Genomic DNA, 21,324 nt, shown 5'->3' with positions numbered 1-21,324 from the left:
TGTGTACAGGAAGCTCAGATACTCCTTCAGGCAATGTAAGTTACTGTAAACCTTTAGTAACACTTTGCTCTACTTCTGCCTTGTTTACCTATCTTTATTATGTTTCCCAAATCCCACCTCTTCCCTTGCTCTATAGCTCTGCTGCAAGATGAATGGCAGCTGAATGACACTGATAGTTTTTTCTAGAGACCTCAGAGTATCCTAATTTTTTCATGCTATTTAAAAAAATTAAAAAGTGACAGGAAACGATTCTCCTGTTCTGTCCCCTGAAAAGTCCTGTATCTAAAGAAAACTGCATGAATGAAACTGCAGAATCAGAAACCTTGAAACTGAAGTGCTTGGATCGGAGTAGTAGGACAGCACCTCTATTCAAGCTGTTTGGACGTTTTTGCACTGTCTAGTCATGGAGTTTTCATCCTCGCCTAGCCTAAAGCAACCCCTCCAATACGCTATTGCCTCTTTGTCACATTTCCCTTTGATTCTTATTGCAAGGAAGTAGCAAAAAGGCTAATATCCTTAGCAAGGACTTCAGAGAAATAGAGAATCTTCAAAACTTCGTTAAGCCACAGTCCCTCCCCAGGAGAAGCAGATGACAATAGCTGGTCACTTACCAGCCTAGGCAGTCTGTGAACTGCTGTGCAAGTGGGTAACTAGGCTACAAGCTCACCAGCACTCCTGCACATTCCTGATTTCATTCAAATACATCTCGTTTAGTCCCTAGGCTGCAGGAAAGCGTGCAGAAAGGTTCACGGATTTTTCTTTCTCCTTTTTCAAAATAAATTAACTTTATCATGAAACTTTACTCCCAGCTTTGCCCGTCTGCAGTTCACCTGGGCATTCAGAATCCCCAGATTTAAAGCAACCTGTGGAGCAGTGTCTCCCAGATTCTCCCATTCTCCCAGAAATCTCTATCTTAACTTTATTCCAAATGGTCTGATCATGCTCTTTTTTTCTTAAGCTTAAACATACTAACACTTCCATAAAGGGAGTATTACTACATAAGCAATCCCACATCACAGAATGAGGTGCTGTGTAATACTGGTATTGTAATCTTGGTAGACTGGCTCGAGTGCAATTTCTTAGTATCCTGGAGTGATAACAGATATTTAAATTTGTTCTGAAGTATTTGGATTTTCACATTTTTCATATTTGTCCTGTAGCAAAATCTTATATCTTCCATATACTGCTGTATATATGAGATATATACTGAACTTACCTTGCTGTGGAAAGAACAGTCTTCTGATTCTTCATCTAAAGAAGGCAGAAGAGATAACATTCCTCTTTTTTTCAACTACAAAAATACACACAGAGACAGCCCAATTATTCATGACAAGAACATGTTTTTACTGCCTCTAAACCAAAAGAAAGTTACCATTTGGGGTCCACTTTTAGAGAAGCACTGAACATCTGCCACCCTACATTAAAGTAATTGAAAGCTGCAGGTACTAAACACCTCTGAAAACTGGGACTCTTCTCTATGCTGTAACATTTCAACATCACAGCTATAATTGGGATACATTTTATTTTGCTCCATGAAAACAATATACCAAAAATCCCGGAAAAACTGATTATCAACAAAACTACAGATTGAGCATTTTGCTGTTGATTGTGTGATGCAAACTTCATGTTGGATCTGCTCATGCTAAAAAACAACCAGAGGCACACCTCTCTCCCGCCTTCTCCTAAACATTCATCATACTCAGTCCTTCTGGGACCATTTGGAAGCACAAAGGGGAGGAGAAGTAGCATTGATTCACAGCTGCAGGGGTGCTCCTCTCTCAGGTGCCACTCCTCCTGGAGGAAGAAGAGCTATTTATCTTCCCTCTTTGGCTCTCAGGTAAGTGATCACAATGTGACACTCCACTTACCTGCTGACCAGAAACACCAGTCCCAATCAAGTCACTTTGTGCTAGTACAGATGCTGTGGGTTCATCTCCTGATTCAGGCACTTCTTGCTGTAAGCGCTGGTGAAGCTCAGACATTGAATTCTTCATCCCAGTAAGGATATCTTCCTTTCTTTGGCACAGCTTTATGATTTCTTCTTTTACAGCTTCCATTTCTCCCTAAGGGGCAACAACATCTGTAAGCATCCATTTTTCTTACATAACCAAACAGTAATGCGACAGATGATACCAGCGATATATCTTACTGGGACTGGGGCTATTTGCTCCTTTTCCTTTTTCAGGGCATTGGGACAGTTCCCCATTGCCACTGCCGGAGAGGTCCCGATACATGCAAAACAGCAGCAACTGGTTCAGCTCTTGTTGCCTGTAATGCAGAAGTTGCTACTCTGGAAGGAAATGTGAAAGGCTGGAAAACTAATTCTAACTAGGTCCTGCATAGCCATGGGAATACGAGTTTCCTTCAGGACAGAGGGAATGCAGCTGGGTTACATTACTCTGTGTGTCAGAGCAGGTGATGTTACTTCCAACTACCTTCTCTGGAAACCTGACACAAAACACTTGAGATAGCCTTGACGAGGGCAAAGACAGCAACAAGGGTAGCTCGGGGCTGAGTCTTCTTTGCTGAAGCTGGCCTAAAAGAAGGGAAAATAAACCATTCGGTGGGTTTTAGTGACATGGCTATGGACAAAACTATCCCATGTATTTGAATTGGGAACAATGGCCCCCAGCAAAGTACAAGGAAATCATTAAATGTTCTGCAGGGATTAAACAATAACCCAAGTGACTCTGCACTAACAAAGGGGGAAATAAATCTGTCTTGGTCTCCTCCCTGGCCATGACGACTGCTCTAGCTGGTGTTCTGCCCTTACAGCTTTCTGCTAGTGCCTTTCCTTACCACCCAGCCTCCAGGAGAGCAAAGAAAGCACAACAAATAACAGAGTAAGACAGGGCAAGGAATAAAATGCCCTACTCACTTTATTACTGAATGCTAAAGCTCTTCAAAGCACTGTTGCTCGCTGAGAAAAATGAAACATGGCTAAACATTCCATTGCACACTGGGCTCAGTCCATCAGCACAAGCTTTGATGCTAGGCTTGAAATAATAACAGCATGCTCTGTCATGGTGTGAATAATGCTATGCAAGTAATAATCTGTGACAGACAAAAGCAGTAAGACTGGTGGTTTTGTCTGGACTACGGCTTCTTCTGTTAACAATGCTAGTGTGGCTGCATGACAGGGAAGGTGAAGGCAGGAACTCCATCAAGTTTTCAAAGCACTTGGTAACTCTGCTCAGACAAGGATGTGTTTTTTTTTTTCCTTTTGTACACTCAAAAACACAAGGAAAAATATTCAAAAACTAGAGGAAAGAAAAAGTCATTGGAATCAAGAAACAGCCATTCATGATAATTTGGCATATTTTTATAAATGTCCATAAGAACAGTACTTCTATTTGTTTCATTGCAGGAGGAGACTTTACAGCATACATTTACCAGTTGCTGCTTTGCAAACTTAGCTAGCCAAAAACCTCCTTAGAAACCAAATCTGTATTAACATCACTTCATCTGAAGCCCCTCAGTAAGATGGGCAATTCCATTGCCCACTTCTATTAATTACCTGCTACAACTGTGAAATGGGTTTTCTTTTAAAACAAGAGCTATTAAACAGAAAGTCCTACACTCAAAGACAAAAACAAGTAAGAATCAGGAAATGAGTCATGCTTAGTACTAGCATCAAGCCTCCGACATCCAAACACCTGAAAACAGAGCAGCTATGTACTTAGGAGCCTGCCGAGTGATTATAGTTATTAGGCAAGTACAATGTATGTGTATTAACTTTATTGTGACTGACTGCAAAAAGCTGAGCACTTCAGAAGCACTTTATAAATAGTTATTACACTTAGTTAGTCATTTCCTGATTTCTGCAGTGCTGTCCTTAAAACACATCTAATTTTTGCATTAAATAATCAATTCATTCATTACAGAAAACAACCAATTGCAGGGAGAAAAGCAACACATGTTTATCACTTCATGAAAACACAGTGTAACAGTGAGGATGAGGAAAGGAGTCTAAAGAATCTAACTCTAACCAGAATTACCAAAAGTACCACTGCATGGTCAGTGATCGGGAACGGACTCAGTTCTCTCCTTATGCGCTATCCTAAGCTGCTACCTCAGCAACGTTAGCAGGATGCTGAGCACAGGCAAGCTATCAGTGCTGCACATTGTTTCACCAAAACAGCTGTCAGCTGACATGAAAACAGCACTCCAATTTTCCCTCAGAAGTTGATACAGGTACAAATGACACATCAAAGTCAATAAGGAGTATATTCTGAAAGATAAACCCAACTCGCAAACCAATATTAATTGTAATATCTCTTGGTATACGTCAGCTTACATATGCATAGTCATACTATGGCATTCAATTGTCTGCTTGACTGTGGCGGGGAGGGGAAGCACACTGCCATTTCTCAGTACTCTGAGTTGTCACTATTAGTGTTAGGCAGGACAAGTAACAGACATGAGAGAGAAACAACGAAACTTACCTCTGGACAATGAGTCTTCTCAGCCAGTGGTTGATCTTCATGTGATATTTCAACCAAGTGGCTCTTTAAGAATTGTTTCAACTTGTCAATTTCTTGCTCACATTCTTCTGTTTTCTTTACAGCTTCCTGTGAAATAGTAATCCTCATAAACAATTTTGAATTAAGTAGTACAGAAACAAACTAGTCAGTAATGCAACAACTTTGTGCTGAAGAGTACTGAAGCCTCCTATGCATCTGTAGTTAAATGTAAAAGAAACTGTGTTTGTTCTGCTAAATTTGCATAATCCTATCCTTACTAAGTTTACTATTCACTTGCTAAAGACAAACAAACTGCTCGGTCCATAAGTCGAAGTATGGTGGGGTATTCTGCCTAGGAGCACATCTTTGCTTACTCCAGATTAGAGCTATGAATTTGGCTATGAAATGAAAATGGAGCATATTTAATCACATTCATTACAATTTAGAACGGGGGGGGGGGGGGGGAAGAGAGAAATTCCAGGGTTTCATATCAAGTTAGAGAGCCTACCTGGTCTTTACTGGTTCTCACATCTTTACTGCCAGCTAGTTCTGCACTGACCAAAACTGAACTGTGCTGTACACCAGGCAGACACTGCAGCTCAGAGGATAAGCCAACCGCAGTATCTGACAATTTGAATACTTCCCATAAAAATGATAAGTACTTCCACGTTGTGTGAGCTTCCTCTTCTTACATGACTTATAGGAAAACATATAATATGTTCTAAACAGCCAAATTAACTTTTACTCATTTGACAGTGACAGCAAAATCTCATCAACCCCCATGCTTTAATGTTCGTGCAGAAATCGGCAATCTCCCCACACACGTTGCTAATGTTTGTCAGCCACAGCCTGTCACAATGTCTCAGGTAATTAAGAAAATGTTACATCTACAAATCAGAATATTTTGCGAAAACATTTAATTTGCAGAACATTTGGTGGCTCTGTGTTTTTCAACCCATGGGCTGAGAACCAAAGAATATCTAAGGACTATTCGTCAGGTATCTGCAAAAGGTAATGAAGAAAACACAGCTTATTGTCCACAGGCTTGAACCTAACTCTGCTGATAGCAGCACCTGAACAGCCTGACAGGTCGAAAAATCTCTCTGCAAAGCGTGCCCAGACTGCCTTTCAGAGCAGAGAGTCTCTCCTGCTGTGAACAGTAACAGTGCCCTTTCTTCAGTCACTTCTTCACAGTAGCACTCCCTCTCAAGAAAATGCAAACCAATAAGGTTCTAAATTAGTATTTTATTTTTTTTACTTACAGGTTTTAAAAGGAAGAAAAAAAACATTTTTACCCCTTAAAAAAAAAAAAAGCCAAATTGGAGAGGAAGATATTTAATTGTGACCTATAATCTTAATGCCATAGCTAAAGAATCAGAGGAGGAAAAAAAAAAAAACCAAACCAAAAAAAGAGTAAGTCTTGTCCTGCTGGGTTCTAATGAGAAACTAAAAGTCCTTTTAGAACAGAGATTCTATTACCCATACCTTCACTTCCACATGAATAGACTGTTTAGTAATAGGTAAAATGCATACTACTTCAAATTTCCTTGACTAACTAAAGAATATGAATATTTTGTATATAGACTCCAATGTCCTCTGTCACAGGCCAATATGTGAATATAGCCACTTGCTTGAAGATAACTCATCTGTTCCCTGCCTTCCACTGATGAGCAAAAAAAAAAATCTTATTTTATCCCTTTCCTAACATAATATAAATTATGCCTTATATGTGGAACTGAATCTCTTTCTCTTCCCAGAAGTGTTGCATTTCTTTTGAGCTGCTTCCTGTTTAACATTTGGTCTTTACTTTTCATATTGTGCTAATACTAAAAGACCTACCCATGGAAAAGGCCTGCCTGCTCGTACTGTACAGGCAGGCAGGCATTGTATTTGTTATGGAAGAGCTTACTAAAAATGAGCACGGTAAATCATCAGATATGCAAATACTGCCACTCTCTTGCACAGAAAACCCATAGAAGCAGCTGTGGCCTCCAACTCCTCTTCCTGATGACATAATTTTGGTATTTAGATAGGTGTGGTACTTGACAGGCCATAATAAAAACAGATGGCAACTTTCAACAGGGATCTAAGTCACCTAAAATCCTGCCCCAAGGCATCTACACTACCTATTACAGGTTTTGTTTCTGTTATACTTTTTCAGGTGTCACACTGTAACTTTATTAAACAAAAGTTATGAGAGCAATATCCTATTGCATCACCAATAACAAAATATGGGAAAATGCATCTAAACACTAGAATTTCAAAACTAATCCTCAGGAAAAAAGTAACTATGTACATATTTGTACGGGAAGCCTGGCTCCCATCTGCTTTCCTTTCTATCAGGATACTAACTGCCTTTCTAATGCAGCACTCAAAATGCCATCCTTTAATAGCTTTATCCTTTGTTATGTCTTAGCTGGTGCTAGACTTGTATTGTAGTATGGCCACTTTCAACCCATTCAACAGGACTGGAAAATCTTTTTTTGCACAGTTTGATATCCTAGCTACCAAGAATTGTGATTTTTCCAGTCTGTTTTCTCACAAAGAAATTTCACTCAGCTACAGATTGTTGGATGCCTATCAGATAAAGGCAAATGCTGAGGAAAAAAGGTCACAGCTGTTTCAAAAAGGAGAAAAATCTAAACCTTGACCTAACGCTCCACATAAACCAGTTAGAAATCTCATGATAACACTTTATAATTGCAAAGCACGCTGTTTCCGATGGTTTTAAAGTGTTTTAAAAATTCTCAAGTATTTAATCTGGCAACTCGCTGAAAAAGGTACATTTTATCACAACCATTTTTCAGACATAAGAAATTGTATGGACTAAAAAAAAAAAGATCATATTGATCATACAGATCTCACATAGTCATTGCCTTTTTCCAGACTCCAAGCATGCATTAGTCATGTAGCATGTTTGAGTTTTTCTGCTGGTGGTTTTTTTTTTTTTTTTTGCTCAATTTTCTGCTCAATTTCACAAACTGAAAATCAGAGACTGACACAAATGTTTTAGCTGCCACTTGTGTCTGCTTGGCCTCCAAAATGCCCAGTAAGAATTTAAGACAGAATCACAGAATAGTTTGGGTTGGAAGGTACCCTTAAAGTCATCTCGTCCAACCTCCCTGCAATGGGCAGGGACACATTCCCCTAGATGAGGTTGCTCAGAGCCTCCTCCAACCTGACCTTGAATGTTTCCAGGGATGGGGCATCCACCACCTCTCTGGGCAACCTGTGCCAGTGTTTTGCTGCCTATCCCCCTGTTTAGTATGGCAACGGGCCCTACTAAAAAGTCTGTCCCCATCTTTCTTATAAGCCCCCTTTAAGTATTGAAAGGCTGCAATAAGGTCTCCTCGGGGCCTTCTCTTCCCCAGGCTGAACAACCCCAACTCTCTCAGCCTGTCCTCATAGGAGAGGTATTCCATCCCCCTGACCATTTTTGTGGCTCTCCTCTGGACCCGATCCAACAGGTCCATGTCTTTACTGTGCTGAGGACTCCAGAGCTGAACCCGGTACTCCAGGTGGGGTCTCACCAAAGCAGAGTAGAGGGGCAGAATCACCTCCCTCAACCTGCTGGACATGATTCTTTTGACGTAGCCTACAATACGGTTGGCCTTCTGGGCTGTAAGCGCACACTGTCAGCTCATGTCCAGCTTTTCATCCACCAGCACCCCCAAGTCCTTCTCCACACGGCTGCTCTCAATCCCTTCTTCCCCCAGCCTGTATTGACACCAGGGGTTGCCCCGACCTAGGTGCAGGACCCTGCATTTGGCCTTGTTGAATCTCATGAGGTTCCCAAGGGCCCACTTCTCAGCCTGTCCAGGTCCCTCTGGATGGCATCCTGTCCCTCAGGCACTACTCGGCTTGGTGTCATCCACAAACTTACTGAGGGTCCACTGATGTAGTCACTCATCAAGATAAGTCACTTCAAGATAAGTTTAAGGACTTGAACTTTGCAGATGTGAAAACCTGCATATGACACTGGACTTCAAGCATCAGTTGTGCAAACCTGGGTCATAAGACACTTGGGCCTTCATTTCTTCTACAGTATGCTAAAACACATGGTGTCAGTTGTGACTGAATTGCAAAACTGGAATTAATTTCAAGACTATCCAGTGTGCCTTGTTGTACTATTAAATAACACAGAAAAAAGAACAAAAAATATCCCCAAGCCATTACACAGAAGATGTAGTAGGCATACTATATGCCCGTAAAAGCAATATTGTCTAGTGATCGAAATTATAATAAAATAAACGTGGTTTAGAGACAGTAAAAAAAAAAAAAAAATCAATTACCTCCAGTAGATTGTTTTGTTCCTTAGTAATATTTTCTAATTTCTTCATTTCTCTTAAGAGTTGTCTTGTTCTTTGGAAGACTGAGAAAGGTTGCATTTTCACCCCAGGCAGGTGAAGTGCTTCTTCATAGGACTGTATATGAACAATGGTCTTCTGCATGGGACCAACATGATCAAGTATAACCTATTAGGATACAGGATAGATGATGGATGTGATACTGAGTTGGAAAAATTAACGCTGAACAATTTGTACTACTGTCATGATGTGCAAAAGTTCTCTTTGGTAAGTTTCCCATTTAAGAAGGAAGAATATTTTAGTCTTGGAACAAGTGAAAATCCATGGTGAGGTTGTCTAAAGCAAGATGAAGATACAACCTGCATTTACAATTCTGCTTTTTCTGCATATATATACATAAAGTTTGCACAGTGACAAAAAAGGGTCACATTCAGATTAGTTAATTACTAGTTTATTGCTAAGCATGTCATTTCAAAGAGGCGCATCTTTGTCAGTGACGACAATTAAAAAACTGGTGCAAACCCTTTGATGTCACTTTAGCCAACTCTGTTTTTTCTTTTTTGTGCTGCAAACGAGCCTTGAAATCTCCTATGTTAAAGCTAGCCTTTTGTGATGGTCCTATAAACAGTCTTACCAACATAGCAGAGATAATGAACAGGGATGAAAGCCAGGAGAAACCTCTGAAGATGGCTTTCCTGTTAAAGTCAGCATTCCATATCACAATACCTCAAGCAGATGCAGTCACCTTTATCAGTTTTGGATGAACAGAAACGTGCGGTTTCATACCACAATACGTGTCTTACGGAAGACTCAACTTATGAAAGAACGGCAATACCAACTCACTCTTTCTTGGTTCTCCTAAAGAAATAAAAAATCCTACCGACACCTCATTTAGCTGGGAACTTCAGAAGAAAAAAAGAAATAAATATAAACCACCTCTGGACCTTTTAATTACTAATATTTTTCTTAAATTCCCTCTGAAGACGATTTCATTTTAGAAAGCCCCAATTGGAATAGTGATGTTTATTCTCTCATTCATAATCAGCCTATATTAGGATTTTTTAATTACTAGCATACTATCCAGGCTTCAATTTTAAATAAGAAAAGTAGGTGAATACTATTTTCCAGAAGAAGTTTTTCCATATAATGTAGCCATTACAAAACTGTTCTCTGGATAACAAAGCTATGAGAAATTCAATGATATTTTTATCCCTCCCCTGAAACTGAACCAATGCTTTTTGCATTTCAGTCAGCTAACAATGTGGACTGCACGTGGTATAAAAGAAAAGATACTATAATGCTTTGCTTTATTAACTCAAGCAGAGAAAGGAAAACCATCTGGCCAAGGTACCTTTGCAGTGAAGCCCTTGCATGATGAAATGGTTTTACGCTAAGTCACTCCAGCCTACATTACCAGAACCCGGCTAAATTTTGCCTCTGTTTTTTGAAAAATAGTGCCTGATTTTCAAAATTTCAGATTACTTACTGTTTGATGCTAAGTAGAGTGATGTGCATGTAAGAGATGACTCGTAAATTCCCCCAAACAAATGGTGAGAGATAAAAGAGAGGGAGAGGAGGCCCTCTGAGCCATTTTGAGGAATGTCTTAGAAATAAGGCTATAGCCACAGGGTGGATAATGTGGAGTCTGGATAATGCAGGCCTTCTGCTCAAAGAACTGATAAGACTAACACCTGCTTATCTCCTGTGTAGCTCATGCAGAGAAACCTTGCCTGAGGCATCTGGAGGAGGAAGCCCTATGGAGACACAGCAGCCCTGCTGTTAGTCAGCAAGGACAAGATAACAGGAATCCGTGTAGTTCTTTGTTTCTTGGAAAGGCTATTTTGCCCGATAATGACCTTTGCCTCATTATCCACAAAATGCATACTAAAGTTGACACCCCTGCATATGCTAATGAAGATTATCGAGATCATGCTAAACATATATGACTATAGCACTCGTCCCTCCACCCAAATCATGTTACACATCACCTGGGATAGGGGGGGAAACCTGAGAAGAAACTGCCACAGTAGCAGTGGGACAGGTTGTACTGAAACTGAACATAAAGCGGGAAGATAAGTGCCCCTGGGGAGATTTTTCACAGAGGTGTGCTCCTATGAACCAGAGGCCCCACGGTGGCTGGACCAACGCTGGAACCAGGACCACTGATCTCTGTCTCTCTGTCTCTCCCCCCCATTTCTCTTTTCCCTTAAAGCTGTTAAATCCATAATTCATTATATATCTGTTGTTAAGTAACGCAAGGCATACCTTACCGCTTGCTGTAATTTGTTGTATATCTGTTGCTAAGTAACACAAGGTGTTACTGTGCTGCTTGCCATAATTTGTTATATACCAAACCAATTACTGTGGACCTAGTTAAGACGTATATTAATCACTGTGGGAATCTAATAAATGTCTGTATACAGACCTTGAGTTGTCTCACTGTAATCTACACCACTGGGAATTCGCAAATCTGAGTCACTCAGCACCCCTCTCTTCTGAGTGGGCATGACAGTGCAGCAAGCGTCTCTGAAGGCCAGGCCATAAACTTTACAAAATGGAGACACTCAACACAGCAGGTATGTCTGACAACAGGCGCTTAAGTTACATACTCGAGTTCTATATGGGCATAGTGCTTTAATTCCAAATGTTTTCATTCAAATGACAACTGTGCTTCTTGAAGGGATCGCTCAACAGTCTCACCTTAAGGTTTACATTGATTAGTTGTCTTGGATCATGCAAACCAGATTCCTTTCAAATTAAACTAAAGATGATGATACTCTCCAGAAGAGCCTCTAATGACACGCAGCCACCCATGGCTGTCCATTCTACAGGATCAGTCCAAAGTCCCCAAGACACACACCACACAGATATCAGGTGCTCTGCACTAACTGTTTTGTCCTATAATGTGCTCCTCTGGGATTGCACTACTTGCTACTGTAGAAACATGCAGCTGAAATCATGACTCAAATAATACTTCCAATCTTTGACCCAAGAAATAGAATTTGTGTGATACTAACACTTCAAAGTCATATACTAAAAACTTACTCATGGTAGTTTGCAGTGACAAAACAGCCTTGTGCTTGTGAAAGCATATTTATGCTAACTTATGCGTAAATATATAAGGAACAAAGCCCATATAGGAGTTTTCACGGACCTGTCCATGTTTAAGTTGGTCTTTAGGAGAAAATTCTAACAGATCTTCTGATGACAGGATTGTCTTCATTTTGGCAATGTCCTTCTCGAACACTTTCACATGAGATTCAATGGCATCCAGTTCCTAAATTTTGGGAACAAAGAGAGTATTTGTAAATAATACAAATACCAAAGCCAGCTTGCATTTCTGCCTTTCACTTACACTTAAAAAGAAATACTGAAAAACAAGTGCAGCATATGCAGGATATGTTAAGGGATGCTACCAATCAAAAGGCTAGTTATTATAAATTACATATCTTCATAACTTCTGGAGGAATTAACTATCTACAGTCACATGGTGTGTTTTAAACCCTGAATTATTGAAATATCAAATATTGAAATTTCATTGATATTGATTATTGAAATATCATTGAAAAGTCACGTTATAAATTACCAGTAGTGACAAGACACTTTTCCAGTGGTGACAGTTATCAGCATAGGAAGCTGCTCTAATTACACTGTTGCAGCTTTCTATATGAAGAATCTTATGTCAGATGAAAAATGGATCCACATACAGTACAGCTGCTTGTGAGCACTCATTGAGATAGCCACAGAATAAATTAAGTTGGAAGGGACCTCAGTAGGTGTCTGGTGCCCATCACAGCAGGTCACATAAGGCCTGATCCTATTGAGATTTGGATATCTCCCAAGAAGGCGATTTTACCCCCCCTCTTTTCGGCCCCAATCTAGTGTTTCACCAATCTCACTGCAAAAAAAAAATCCTTCTTGATACGTATATGGAACTTCCTTTGTTATAATATGGGTCTGGTTTTGCTCATCTTTTCTTTGCACACCCCAAGAAGAGTCTGGCTCTATCTTGTCTAAAGTCTCCCATTATGTAGTAGTAGACAGCAGTAATACCCACCTGCCCATCCCCAAGCTGTCTCTTCTCCAGGCTGAACTGACCCAGGTTTCCCAGCCTTTCCTCCTACATCCTGTGCTACAGCCCTCTGACCACCTTGGTGGACTTCCTGGACTCGCTCCAGGTATGTTTATGTCTGTCTTACACTGGGAAACCTAAAACTGGGCACACCACCCACATATGATCTCACAGGTGCCAAAAAGAAAGACCCCTCCCATGGACCTCCTGGCTACACTCTTCCTCAAGCAGTCCAGGATGCTGTTGGCCTTCTTGTTGCAAGGCCACGCTGCTGTGCTATGATCAACTTGTTGTCTACCACAACCACTGGCCCTTTTGGCAGAGCCGCTTTCCAGCTGATTGCCCCCCAACCTGTACTGGTATTTGGACATGTTCAATCCTGAGTGCAGGACTTTGCGTTTGCCTCTGTTGAACTTCATGAGGTTTCTGTCAGCACATTTCTCCAGACTGTCCACGTGCCTCTGAATAGGAGCCCTACCCTTCAGCAACATAAGCCCTTTTAATTTGCCAGTCAACAAGCCCTGCATTTCTCCTCCTGAATAAGGAGTTTCATCAATACTTCTAAACTTTATAGCTTAATTAGATACCAACTAAAACCAGCACACCTTTTTTCTATGCAAGCAATATAAGCTGTATTTCATAACATATGATGAAGCTCTGATAAAAGGCACTTATAGATCACACAAACTTACATCAGCCACCTGCTGAATCTGTGGAAGAATCTCTGCTATCTCATGCTGTAAAGTTGCTACTTGATCATCTATTTCATTTAGCTGTTGCATTACACTGTCTGTTTCAAAGACTGGCGTTAGCTCCTCCAGCTCCAAGTAAACACTGTGTAGAAGATTTTGCTTTTGCTCTGAGTCTTCCAAAGCCATCTGGAGACAAAATAAGAGCTTAGTTTGATCCATCAATGGTGAACATGGAAGTTTCACAGAGGTTAGGACCAGAAGAAACCAGTTTTAATTTCCTGTATGTCATTGACCATTGCGTATATTCCCAAAAGCTTAGTTCAGACTAAAGCACTTCATTCCTAAGGGAACAAAACTGCTGCATCCTGCCAGAAGAAAACTGAGAGACCGATGCCATGATTTTAAGGAAATCAGATAGATAAAATAAGTCTACATGAGCGTGACAAATGGCATGAAGAGGAAGATTTCAAACTCAGAGGGAGGTCCCACCCCAAAAAAAGAGAAAAGTACGAGAACCTGGAGAAGATTCCGCTCCAGATCCTGTGCCACAGTCAGGCTGACCGCTGTACATGACCAAGACATGTCAGCCAGACACCTGAGACGTGTTTAACCACACGCGCCTGAAGACAGCAGATGTAACAAAATGCTCCAGAAAACATCTGGCCAGTTGTGCATGATGGGAAGATTATTCCCGTCTCCTGCAGCTAACTGGATAAGCTTCTGGATTAATTAGAGCAAATGTCTTCATGAAGAACAGTGAGGGCTGCAAGAAATGCATGCGATCCATTTGTCTCTGGGGTGTATGAAGGAAAGGACTGAATGCATGTCTCAACTCTAATGCAAGCCTTGGACGCATTTTCAAACCCACTAGTTTCCCAGCCCAGAACACATAAAACACTCCAAATGACAAACACAAGGGACAATAAGCTTTTGTTGCAAAAAAAATTACAAATTTTGGAAAACACAGTCTCCCCATTGTGGCTACATGCTCTGCAACATATCAGCCCAGAACAGTTAGCTACTTTTTGTAAGGAATTCTTATTAGTTTTAATACAAAAAAAGCCTATGTGCAGAGCACCAACTTTCTGTCTTGGCCTAAGCCAAGAATCAGATGTATAGAAAACTCAAATTTCAAATACAAAATTGCCAGAAAACCTCTTGGCACTTGCCTGTCCCTGATCATCCCTGTAATATTAACAACATTTAATTCTTGAAATTACTGGTCAGAATTACCTTTAAGACACAGTGAGAACTGCCTTCCAAACCACAGTTCACTTCAAAGTTTCCATCAAACACATAGACATCAATATATCATTTTATCCTTTTTGGATCACACACACACAATAAAGAAAGAACCGTATCTATTCAGGCAGTAGAAACTGGTTATAGCCGCACAGTAGAGTAACAGAAGACAATCACACATTTTTGGAAGATAGATGTAGTACAGTTCAGCACTTTTGCAAGACAGATATGCTTAACAATGAAAAGTATCTATCTATACTTCTTATCAACTATAATTATTTTTCACTTAAAAGGATTTACTGAAAACGTGAATTGTTTATGTCAGTAAGATTTCAGAATGCAAAATTGTGTCTGTACAGAGCAACCAGTTCTAACAAGACCGTATATCTGCATTAACACTTACCTGAAGGTCATCAGTATGTTTGCGTAAGCTTTTTGCAGAGTCATTTTCAGCATGTGCTCTTAGCAAGCAGTTGGTGTTTTCTATCCAACCTTTCACGTTCTTCAAGAGTTCATCATATTCTTCCATCTTGTTGGCAGCCTAGGAAATTACAGGATTTTACAGAAAGGCACAAATGCATTTCTACTCAATGTATAGGATAAACGCATCTATGGACAAGACTGAAAGAAAACTGGATGCATTTTCATCAAGATCGGTAAAGTAGTATGGTGAAATAAGGACCATAATTTTTCTGAAACAGTTTCAAGATTTCAGGCTATCTCCTCTAATCTGGTATAATTTTGGTGCTTAAGTGCTTACATTTCACGGTGTTATTGTTGAGATTTATACGGCAATGTAATTTCAATAGGTAGCCCATTAACAGAGTGATAGAGAACCAATATCATGACCCATCCAGGGGCATGAATTCCCCATGCTAATCCCTGTCAACCATGGTGCAGAGCCCATCCTTTGGGGTAGCAGCTGGAGGTGATGTTTGCCACTCCAGAAACTCTTAGCTATAGCAGGCTTTTGACTCTCTATTCATTTGAGAGCCTTCGATGATATTTTAGGCAAAGCTTTTATTTTGTTTTTCCTAAGACGTAATTTTTTAAAGGCTTTTACATTTGCGTCTACCTTGTTTAAAATGGCTGTTCTGCGCTCAGCAAGTTGCGAGACCTGTTGATATTGCTGAAGGGGGGTCACTAAGATATCCATCAACTCCTGTGCGTGGCAGGAATCCTGCTCTACTATATCATGCACCTCTGCATCCAGTTCATTGAGTTTGTAATGCCAAAGGTCCAGCATATCCCAGATTTGCTGCATATGGAGAGAGGGGAAATGAAATATAAAGTCAGGCTCAAAGATAACAGCAGAGTTATTTGTTCTCCATGTGGGGCATGTGGAATTACAAAGATTTCGGAACCGATACAAAAGAGTGTACAGAACACTCTGCATCTACCGGTGTGACTCACAGTTGAAAAAAGCCACATATTTTCCTGTGAGAGAGAATTGGTAAATATTCACCAGCTAAATGCTTGCTTGTTCTTCTCTTTTTACAGACATAAAATGAATGGAGGACCATTTTACACTCCTGATAAACCAGGCTCTGTAGAAACAACCAAAAATCTTTTAACGCCCACAAAATTTTTTTGGCAAGGTTACCTTCTGAACTTCTTTGGCTTTTGCAATGTTTTCACTCTTCTGTTGTAACATCTTTTCAATAGCTTGAAGACCATTGGTAATAGTTTCTGCTTTTCTTTTCAGCGCATACTGAGGAGAGCTCTGCAAGATTTCAAAGCTAACCTGTCAAAGTAAAGAGAAAACAATAGGGGAGATTACAAAGACCTGCTTGTTTCTGTGCACCACTTTACCACAAATATTCAAAATTCTTTTTATGTTTCTCTTGATGAGTTACTTAAAACCCATCAAACTACTCTAAAAACAGAGGAATGGAATTACATTTGCAGGGAGAAGCATTAATGTGAGCAGATTCAACGTTTACATGTTGCTCAATAATTTCCTCTCACTTAAAAATGACTGGTCAAGAAAGGTATCCCCTGAAGAAACAAACAATAAGACACTGCAACCCCCCGAGTGCTTCAGTTCAACTGCCCCTGTTCTAATCTGTAACAGAGGCTAATCATGCCTAGAAAGAAACCTAGAATGACACCTTTATGTCTCAGGTATTACTTCCATGTGAAAAATAAGGGAATATGGAAGCGCATCACTATATAGTGAATTTCGAAATATAATTTAGAGACTTATTACTAAAATAAAAGGCTCTGAGCCCCATGAAGTATGTGAAACTTAATTCTACTCTGCAGATTCCACAGAAATGAAAAATCAGTACGCTGGAGGGCCTGATTTTGTATGTAAAGAGAAAAGCTCTCAAGTAAATGTCTGAGCACAGATCCGAGTGACACAGTAAGGTACCAGGTTACTATGGACTAGATGAAGTGCAGGGAATGAAAAAGTCCTTGCTCTTAGCCCAAAGTGACATCTTTTCTTACTAAACCCTGCTAGCTGTTAGGGTCAGTCAAGCACCAGGAAATTGTTAAATCATGGTAAATTCATGGTAAAAAAGAACTTTAGGTCAGCCCTAGGATTTATGGGGCATATGCACATTGCACACCTTTATGCTGCATTGATGCAAAAGATTTCTAGTTTAGTAGTTATTCTGGTTTGAAGCTCCTTATACTGAAATACTTTATCCTTTTGTGGGAAGAGGAATTAAGATCATTATTTAGTTAATAAATTATTTATCCATCTTTATTTCTGTATTTTATTAACATTATTGAATATTCATAGATTCCACCATGTAGTGTCAGACCAATATAACAATACCTATAATGTACTGTATTGATTAAATTGCATTAATCAAAATAAGTATATGGAGAAAAGAATTACAATGCTTCTCTCAAATATTCATGCTCATACAAAAAAGCTATCAAGTCCAGTCTGTACTTAGTGCCTAAGACTCCTTGGAAAAAAGAACTTATATTGTAATCGCTAAACACTTGGCCGTTACTACTATCCTGGAGTATACCAAACACGTATAATTATAGATGCTTGTCGTGCTAGTTTCCAAAACAGAAGAGAAACATGGTGATGCAACACAGTTGGAAACAAGAAAGCAGACCAAGCACTGACTTCCTATCTTTCCTCAGAAAAAATGCTGCATCTGTCAATGCTCTGGTCATCAGGAGAATAGGATTTTAATTTCAAGACTTCCTACTGGGATGAATTTATTATATTTTTCAGATAAAATGCATGGGATCAAAAGTACAATTTGGTTTCATTTTTAGGCTAGCAGATTTAGAAGAAAGCAGAATGCTATTAAAATACGACAACTTAATTCAATTTAACACATGCTGATATCTCCTAGTATGTAACTAAACTGATCTCCAGTTCCACTAGGATTTATTTTGTTTCCTAAATGCATTTTTAAAAATTCCAAGATAGTTCATTTTGTTTTCCACTATCTAAATGTGGAAAGCAATTGTTATCTAGTTTCCAGGACCAGTTCTTTAACTCCCACATGTGATGTGTGCATTGGGATAATCTTTTATCTCAGTAAATGAAAGAGTAAACAAGCAAACAGAAAACCCAAAACCATAAACAGCATTTTTCTTCCCTTCTCCTTTCTTTCCTACCCAGTTGTTGGTTTTAAAATGACTAGTTCCATTTTGAAACAGAAACTACAAAGTTAACCAAATTAAAACTAATAAGCTGTAATAAATATGTCTCTAAATATTTAATACAACGTAAAAGGAATGAATAATCTGACAGACACTAACAAGTAACTGGATTTCAAAATTGTTTTATTAAACTTTCAAGTTTTATCAAATTAACTGAGATTTAGCCTTTAAAACTAGCATTAAACATTATTATTTCCGAAATAAGAGAACTGAAAGATATTGATACTTTTCAAAAGTAACACAAATGAATAAGTAACAATGAAAATAATTATACCAGGCTAAAATTTGACCTCAAACTTACAGTATTACTCCTTTTTCCTTTAATTTTTCTTTCAGTTAACTGTTTATACCCCCTGTAGACAGAAAACATTGCAAAAAGCTGAGGTGATGTTATTTAGCTATTTAAATTCCCTGCCTGCTTTTAAAGGAATGCAACCATGTCCTGAGGGTGGTATAAAGAACCATGCCCTGATACCCCACCATGTGTGCAAACTGGATTAAAAAAAAATAATAATAAAATTCCAGTTTCAAAGTCCTCTTTTAATTCAGCTTTGAAAACATCTTCTCAGTTAAGCTATACAAACTTCCCAATCAACTTTGACTACTCGTTCGGTTTAAGAATCAGACTGGATAGAAGACAGGATCCATACTGTATCCAAGACTTTATTGCTAGTGGTTCTGCCTGTCCTCTTTTAACAGAAAAGAAAAATATTATATTCACACTGCTTACTGTAAGGTTATTCTAAAAGGAGACAGCAATATTTCCTCATGAATACATTTTCACTGAGAGGAAAATGCAAATGAAAATAATTAATGTTTCAAGTTGAAATTTATAGCTGCAACGTTCATCAAATATTGCTGTACTTATTTATACATTACAAAAAGGTAAATATGAAAAGCACATCAACAGTTACCTTTTCTTCTAGGTCTTCCAATACTTTCTTGCAGTCCTCCAACTGTGTTTCGATCTCTGCAGGAACTATTGTATACATTTCAGAATACTTGATCCGGAGTTTCTCCATTATATCCTTTAGAGTTTGACTTTCTTTACCAATCACACTCTGAACCTCCTACAAAATTAAGAATAACTTCAGCAGTTTTACCCAGTTTTTACTGGATGCAGATGCATGTATGTATACGTACATATTTATATATATACATACATACATATTGTGTTTTGTATTTCCTACCATGATTACAGTTTGGAAAAGTTGTTTTTGTGATATCAAACCTAATTTGACTACCTCTACAAGCAGATTAATCTCGAGAAATACTCACTCATTTAATCAAACGACGCATTTTAATCTGTAAGAATTAATTAAACCTGATACTACTCCATGTCAGGCAACTGACGCACTGATGTTTATTGACAGGTATAGCAATGTAATTATTCGAAGTGCTCCTACGATTAAATGTTAACCTTTGTGCTCTCCCTTCTGCCAAAAGTGCATTTTCTCTTTGAAAGAGGTTTAATAGCCAACGTTCATTCCTTCATTATTATTAACACCACAAAGGCCACAAAAAGCAACAGGTTTCGAGCTGAAGTGTCTGCTTTCAGGCAATTATGCAGAGCAGCACAGCAGGCTCCTTTCAAACGAGTAGTTTCCAGTTCTGCATGAAGAATGTAGGTTTTATGAGATAAAAGAAACTTGAACAACTGTCTACAGCCTGTGGCCTAGAAATAAAACCTGATCTACGTCCTCTTGCAGAAAGAATGAAGAAACTCATTTGTTTTGAAGGTTTTCTAGAATTTCAAGTTGGAAAGTTCTGTTTGTTTGCTTTATGGTTCCTTTTCCCAATGCTCAGCTGTTTGAGAAACTCAAATGTTAACTCAAGTTATTGGTGAAAATGATCTAAAGCTCCTACCAAGCAATGAAAGACATTAAAATTAACAAACTTTTCTTTTTTAATCGGAGGTAATGGTAATCCATTATCTCCTGGTCTCCACTTGGGAATCTTTTACATCACACAAACACAATGCACAGAAGAAATACATAAGAGTCTGTGATTGATTTATTTCCTGTCGTCCCACCACAACTGTGTCTGATAGTAAAAAAACTCAAAACCATGAAACAGCTGTGTGCATAATTCTATCACAGAATTCTACCACAGAGAAGGCTGTTGTTGTCAAATGGCTGAATTAAGATTGCGCCAACATTTATGGGAATTTATAGATTCCCTGACTTGAATTTGAAAGAATTAGTTACAGCATTAGTCTCCAAAACAAATAGGTATTTCCATTCAAAAAACGCAATGGAGCCCCAAATAATGCTACAGATTTTATAGAAAACAAATTTTCTTTGGAAGTAGGGATGAAATTGCCCTGCAGATTTTGGCTTACTGGTGTTTGCATTAGGTAAAATTAAGGAATTTTTGAATACTTCCAGCTGAATTTTCACAAAAGGAACAGGCCCGCTGGGATATAATGCTACAAAGAAATAATTTAATGGGACTGCTGCTAACATTTGCTTGTTCTCATTGTTTCAGGAACAGGATAAACTCACTTTTGGATGAGTTTTAGGTGCTCAGAATAGCACAGTTTGGATATAAGGGAAAAGTGCAGGCATCAAGCAACTGCAGTGGTAACATTTCCTCCTGGATACAAAGAACTCAGTAAAAGAGCAGACCCAACTCTAAATTTTAATTCTAAATAATTTTAAATAGAAAACCATCCCTTTCAGAAAAATCCATAAGGTTTTTACCACAGTGATGCTGGCTCATGGGTTTTCAGAACTTCCTCAAGATGCAGTTAACATTTCTCTCTCACGCTAACCCTTGTGAAAATGCTCATATCTGCCACCATGGTCTTTGACTTCTATACTTTTCCTAGTCCTTTGCCAGCTTCAAGCACCCACCTCCTAAAGAAAATATGTGGTGGGGACCCCCAACTAGTTTTTATACAAGACACA

The 21,324-nt window shown here is 39.1% G+C and overlaps 1 protein-coding gene across 10 annotated transcripts in view; it reads right to left on the bottom strand.

Moving 5' to 3' along the window:
* The window catches only part of SYNE2 (spectrin repeat containing nuclear envelope protein 2), a 196,357-nt gene that overhangs the window by 82,525 nt on the left and 92,508 nt on the right, over positions 1-21,324 (bottom strand). For all 10 annotated transcript variants that reach the window (XM_074583746.1, XM_074583755.1, XM_074583756.1 and 7 more), the window contains exons 56-65: positions 19,330-19,485; positions 16,380-16,520; positions 15,852-16,034; positions 15,180-15,317; positions 13,535-13,720; positions 11,925-12,047; positions 8,756-8,938; positions 4,446-4,571; positions 1,869-2,063; positions 1,217-1,291 (exon numbers count right to left, since the gene is read on the bottom strand). In XM_074583746.1, coding sequence (XP_074439847.1) covers positions 1,217-1,291; positions 1,869-2,063; positions 4,446-4,571; positions 8,756-8,938; positions 11,925-12,047; positions 13,535-13,720; positions 15,180-15,317; positions 15,852-16,034; positions 16,380-16,520; positions 19,330-19,485 — 1,506 coding nt within the window. The remainder of the gene's footprint in view (positions 1-1,216; positions 1,292-1,868; positions 2,064-4,445; positions 4,572-8,755; positions 8,939-11,924; positions 12,048-13,534; positions 13,721-15,179; positions 15,318-15,851; positions 16,035-16,379; positions 16,521-19,329; positions 19,486-21,324) is intronic.

Source organism: Larus michahellis, chromosome 4 (genome assembly GCF_964199755.1).
Source record: "Larus michahellis chromosome 4, bLarMic1.1, whole genome shotgun sequence".
Lineage (NCBI taxonomy): Eukaryota > Metazoa > Chordata > Aves > Charadriiformes > Laridae > Larus > Larus michahellis.
Note: the sequence above shows the minus strand (reverse complement) of the source record. Positions and strands in the feature narration are given on the sequence as shown.